Source organism: Curcuma longa, chromosome 2 (assembly GCF_044706935.1).
Source record: "Curcuma longa cultivar G26 ecotype Majalengka, Jawa Barat chromosome 2, ITB_CL_G26_1.1, whole genome shotgun sequence".
NCBI lineage: Eukaryota > Viridiplantae > Streptophyta > Magnoliopsida > Zingiberales > Zingiberaceae > Curcuma > Curcuma longa.
This window is the reverse complement of record NC_133862.1, coordinates 15,477,999-15,484,212: the sequence shown is the minus strand read 5'-3', so window position 1 is coordinate 15,484,212 and position 6,214 is coordinate 15,477,999. Positions and strand designations below refer to the sequence as shown.

General features: G+C 41.0%; 1 protein-coding gene and 1 pseudogene across 1 annotated transcript; one reads left to right on the top strand and one right to left on the bottom strand.

Moving 5' to 3' along the window:
* Nucleotides 1–897: 897 nt before the first annotated feature.
* Nucleotides 898–2,847, bottom strand: LOC141821706 (uncharacterized). The gene is made up of 3 exons (XM_074709059.1): nucleotides 2,734–2,847; nucleotides 1,589–2,135; nucleotides 898–1,493 (listed from the first exon to the last, which is right to left on the bottom strand). The coding sequence occupies exons 1-3, from the start codon at nucleotides 2,845–2,847 to the stop codon at nucleotides 898–900; spliced, it is 1,257 nt and encodes a 418-aa protein (XP_074565160.1).
* A 1,036-nt stretch (nucleotides 2,848–3,883) lies between these two features.
* On the top strand, nucleotides 3,884–5,930 carry LOC141821705 (uncharacterized; annotated as a pseudogene).
* Nucleotides 5,931–6,214: the final 284 nt, after the last annotated feature.

Below are 6,214 nucleotides of genomic sequence, written 5' to 3'. Positions count from 1 at the left end.
TCTCCGGAGGAGGAACATCGAATAGTGAAGAATTGATCGATCTACCTTCGATCAAGATTGACATAAAAATCGATGTAAGCATTTATTTTTTTTGTTCAATAATTCATATATTTGAATCGACATTACAAGTGTTCAATAATTGTGATCACAATTAATGGATTATCAAGCTTCACAAAAACTATATAAAGAACATTCATTTTGCATAAGATTAATTGTTTCTTACAAGTGGGGGCATCAATTAACCAAACTATGAATAAGATAAGGACATCGAGGTTAGGGCATTCAATTTCCAACGACTGAATTAATGTTTGATCATTAATAAACGATCGAATTTAAATTTCATCGTTATTTAATAACTTAATATTAATTTCATCGTTAATTCGATTGTTAACATAGTATACTTGAGAAATAAATGAAGGCGCTAGCTGATTATATCATTCGAGCACAGAACTTAGGATAATTTTGCATGGATTATAAATACCATTCATCAAAAAATTAACTGAAGGCACCTGCTAAACGTTTATAGTCTACAACAGCGAATTGTTCACAGCAAATAATAACAAGCCAAGAAAACCACAAGTAACGACACATTTGCTCAGACAAAGAGACACACACACACACACAGCACTACGTTTGCTAGCTACCTTCCAAGCACAAATGGGTTCCAATGTTTCAGCGAGATTCTCAGCCCTCTGATTCAACAATAACCCTTACTTAACCCACAAAACATCGACATGGACATGGATACAAACTCACAAGCTGGCGTCTGGCTTCTTCTCCGATGCCACATTGCTTTCAGCATAAATCTGTCACATTATATTTGTTTTCTTTTTCAGAGGAACACAATCTAAAGCATCTTCCGTCATCTTTGTCCGATCCGAGGACAAGGAGCAGCGGCTAGCAGCACTGATAGATGACCACAAAGCAAGGAAGAATTGCTTTGGAACTGAAAACAACTAGCTCATCTAAATTGGAGCAGCCAGAAATGGAATCGTACTCCTCTCCACAATCCTGCAGGCTCCTCCTCACTCTGCCCGCTATCACCCTGCACACCAGCATGGCGATTCTTTCTTCCTCCCTTGCGATTGACTGAGTGGCATCGTGAGCTCTGCCGCTGGTGGCCATCGTTGTTATTCTTCCACTCGAATTGGGCTTGAACCCGTCCTTTATGATGCTGCAAAGGTTGCAATGGGGACCGGAGTCGCACAGGGTGGTTGCGCCGGCGAGGCCGAGGGTGCAGGTGAAGGTGGTGCAGTGGAACCTCAGGAGCTCGTTGCCGTCGGCGGTGGATCGCGGGTGCTTCTTCGCCAGCTTACCAGCTTTGTTCTTGATCATGTCGCGGTATTCTTCAAACCTCGAGGTGGTCTTGGAAGTGTTGCGGACCTTCAAGATCCTCTCGATCGTGTAAGCTTCTGTTCGTCTCTTGCGCCAACTCGATTGGAAGATGATCTCCACTATTTTTCTGCCAGTGTCTTCCGGACTCAATTCTGAAACTGAGGATCGAGGAGAAAGAAATTAAAAACGATTATCGATCGGAAAGCAGAAATTTTTAGCGGAGAAAATGGATCAAATATAATTTGATGAGTACCTGCGTGCCTTATGGCACTGTGAGCCTCCAAGCTCTCGGCTTTCAGGAAGACCTCGCCGCAGTCGGAGCAGGTGAAGACGGTCGCCCTCACGTTGGAGTACCTCGGCGTGCCATTGATGGGGTCGACCACCATGTGGCACTCGTAGCAAACGGAGAGCCGCCCCAGTGCCATCCCCCGGAATGAGCCTCCGGCCGGCGGCGGCGACGACGACGCCGTGGAGGCGGCTATCGACGCCGGCGAGCGAGAGAAGGAATTGGAAACTACGGAAGTCGTCGTCGTCGTGGTCGTCTTGCAGGGCTCGTGGAGAGACTGCTCCCGCTCCGACCGTTGGAGGTCACGGAGCTTGCAGAAGGAACCGGAGCAGCCGATTCGCCGGCGCCGGCTCCGCTTTGCCTGGCGGAACTTGTATACGAGGAAGTCTCTGAGAGATGCCACTAGATGGCGAGGGGAGTGCTGCTGCTGCTGCTCGGCAGCCATGAGCTTTTGCTTCTGGTCTCCTCCTCCTCCTCCTCCTCCTCCTTCTTCTTGAATTGAAGGGTTCTCTGGCTAATTCCTCCATTGTGATGACTGATGACAGGTACAGGAGCTCTCTCAGTGCAGCGACACCATCGAGCTAGCAGTATTTATATTGGAACCGTCGAATCTGCAGAGGATAAAGGAAATAAAATAAAATAAAATAAATAAATAATAAAATTACCATTTTCTTTTTCTTTTTTGTCTTTTACTTGGAAGATTAATTTTGTTGGTACTGATGTGTGGAGCTGAGGAGACCATGCACGTAGGTTGTTTCATATAATAATATCAACTTATTATACGTGTGCGGTAAATAACGGTACCCAACCCACACGTTTGTGGAAGTTTTGAGGGCATTTCAGTCCCAAGCCCTCGTGAGATAACTGAATTGATATTTTAATTGCACTTTTTTTCCTTATAAATCATTACAGGTGGTTTAGTGGTGTATTTGTTGGTGTAGGAAGCATTAGATGATCAAACCTTGATTTTAATAATGATACTAGGTTCAAGTTAAGTGTGTTATTGAACTGATATTCTGATCTAGTGTGTAGGGAGTACAGGTAAAGTCCTGGTTAAGGCTAGGCAAAGAATAAAGTCTTAGTTGTAGGCTAGGCAAGGACAAGTCCTAAACTGGAGGATCAGGCAAAAGTCTTGGCAGGTCGAGTGCAGCAAGTGCAAGCTCATGTAGTGTTGGAGGTCCGAAAAGAATGGCCAAAGTCCAATCGAGTACGGTCAGGAGGACCATAGGATTGGTGAAATCTAGGCAGTCTGGAGGACCGAGTCGCAGCAGCAAATTCCTGGGGGCCAAGGACAAAGTCGAACAGAAAGTCCAACAAGTGTGGAGGACTTGGTTGGCAGTCAGGTAAATTCTCCTGAGAGGAGTGGATCGGGACGCGTTCCCGAAGTGGAACTGTAGGCGTCGGTCTAACCTAAGATTTCACTGAAAATCTAAAGTTAAGACCAAGAATCAGTTCAGAAAATTGATTCTTCAATTTATCCTTTATCTATTTGGAACTAACTTGTCTTTTGACTCCGGGCAACTTAAGCCGAGGTTCAAGTCAACTGAACGGTCGAGTCGATCGGAACGTGGAGCAGCATCCTTTCAAGCCATCGTAATGCTGGATTCGCATCAAAATGAAGCTCTACAAAGCTCCGGCTCTTGGATAACGAATTTGTATTTAATTATAAATCTGATAATTATTTTATCGCGATATTTTTGTAATTCTTTACAACTTGTTTCCGTAAGGAAACAAGTTTATTAGTGGATTGTCTGTTCAAAAATGATCACAGATTGTGGACTTTGGAGTAGCAACCTTTGACTGTGAACCAAGTAAAAAACTTATCTTGTTCTTGTTCTTACTTTACGAAGTCTTCCGCTACACTTTGATCGTACGCTCAAATTTTTAAAAATCGAGAAAAATACTTAAGCGTTATTCACCCCCCCCCCTAGCACTTAACTCGATCCTAGCACTTAACTTGAATCTAGTGCAACCACTGATCGAGGAGGTTTTCAATTAGTTTTAGATTTTTAAAGATTTTTTCTGAAATTTTTTATCTTTTTTATCCCGCACTGCTAATCTAAGATCAAGTCTTGGAATGAGTTTACTCTATCTTTCTATGTGCTAGAGCAATGGCCCACCAGGAAGGCTTCAGCACTGCAAGGCCACCTTTGTTCTCAGGGGAAGACTTCATCTATTGAAAATATAGGATGGAGTGTCACCTGAAGACACAAATGGAGATGTGAATAGTCATCTAGATGAGATTCACAATCCCGTCTGACAATGACGGTTTACCACTAAGGTGGGACGCGACCACAAGGAAGAAGATCGAGACAGACACAAAAGCAACTCAAACACTCCAATGCGGGCCGACCAAGAAAGAACTGAACCGAGTCGGACCATTCATAAGCGCCAAGGATCTTTAGAATAAACTAATCGAACTCCACGAAGGCACGTCGGACACGAAGGTGAACAAATGTGATTTGTTTTAACAAAAGAAATAATGAAACAGGTGACCGAGATCCTTGATATGGCTTTTTTAGGACTAGCCATATCTCATACAGTGAGAATTATTATCAAATATTTATCTTTCAATTTGCTATGTGCTACAACAAATATTTGAACAATCTGTTCACCATTCCAATTCAGAGCAAGCAATTACGCTTAATTCCTTATTTTTCTCTAAAAATATGATACAAGCCGTCAAGAAATTTCTCAATTTTGTCCTCCTACACAATTAATTTCCTCTTGCATTCATCAGAGTTCGCAGGTACCAGCAGAAACCTAGAGTACATACAAAAAACATCCTGATGAGCAAGAGTATATGGATCATACCCAGCATGCTGGAAATGTAGAACCAACAAGACAGGAGCTTCATGACCTCTCAAAAGCATGCAGTAGATTGTGGGAACTTGATGTAAATCGACTGGTTCCTGGCAAAGACTACGAGATCGAGTGTGGCAGAGGAAAAAAAGTCGATCAAGAGGAAGACATGGCACAAGCAGGCAGCCTCTTCACTTGGTTGAGTGATTCCGTACATCCTAAGACAACTAACCTACTTAATCTAGGTTTTGTTCTCTTCTTGATAACTACAATCCAGATGAAGGGTGCAGAGAAGTGGTCACCTCAGAAGAGAAGCATGAGCAAGTTGCATTTATTGAGGAAATTAAATTAGGAGGACTGCACCAATCAAATATCTTTATCACTCACTATCTAGTTTCCAAGGAAATTATATCTGAAAATTATGAGCAGTTCAAGAGAATGATGACCAGCTAGCTTATGGTTCGATTTGTATGGTCGAGGTGGAGTTTCTGGTTCTTCATCAGCCTTCGAACATGTATTTGTCGGAGAGATCAAAAGGAAGGAAATAGAGAAAGAGGTCTCTGGGTTTCACAACTGGACTCAGGCAAGTTTTTCTCTCTCTCAACTTTAGAAAATGTCCTCCTAGCTGTTTAATAACTTGATGATTCAGCGATCGAGTTTAATCTCTTTCAACTAACAAATGTTCGTTCTCCACCTTGTGTTGTTTTTGTTGAAGGTGGGATAGATGCTCCATTTCCATGAGTCCCATATGCAAAGTGCAGTGATCCAATATATAAGCATAAAATTAATTAATCTATTTTCTAACAGTTGGAGCTAGCTTTTAGGATAAGTAAACATGCAAGTCCATCGTATCAATTTTATATGATACAAAGAAAATCTTATCTCAAAAAAAGACTCATACCTTTGGATCATGATAGGCATGAGGAGACATATATGTTGAAGTTGGGATGCTCTACGTCCATTGACAAGTGTAATGGTCCAATATATAAATATAAAATTGTTTTTTATAATACTTGAGATAAGTGATTAGCCAATCAATTCAATTTTAGTTTTGTATTTCTTTGTGTGATTATTAGGTTATTTTGTCTTCTCAGTTTCCTCCTCAGGTCTTTTCTAAATATTTAGATGGAATCATATATAATTCATATGCATCAACAAACAATATCTGCTTGTTACTAGGAAGATATGAGTGATATATAGGATCTTCAATTTTCTTGTGTTGTGATATCAAATTAAATAGAAGATCTCAACGTTCTATTCTAAAAAGTTCATTGACTAATAACAAAGATATATAATGCACCAACACAAACTCATACAGCCAAAGTTGTTCATATAATTCATTCAACCCCGACATACAAGAAGAAGAACATAATTAAGCATCATATCTGGTCTAGCTACATATTTTTTGTGCGTTTTCTTGCAACTTGTTCTTGACTTTTCTTGCAACTTGTTCTTAATTCCAAAACCATGCATTCTCATGCAGTTTTATCCGGAAGAGGCCGGCTAAAGGAAGAGTCAATTATATACCATGGCTATATTAATTCTTCCGAGAAGGCGCGGAGAATGTGTGAGTGCACTAGCTAGAAATTGTTCTTTCGTAAATTCTTATCGAAGCAAATGCCATCTTAAATTGATCGTGAATCAAAACCGCAAAGTTCATAAGCTGCGCGCATGCATACAAAGAATAGAACCACATATAAGAAGACTTTGATGCATTTATTTTATTGCAAAGTAAAAAAGTGATTAATTTCTGAGAATTGGTTCAAATTGATTCGATTCCTTGGAGATTAT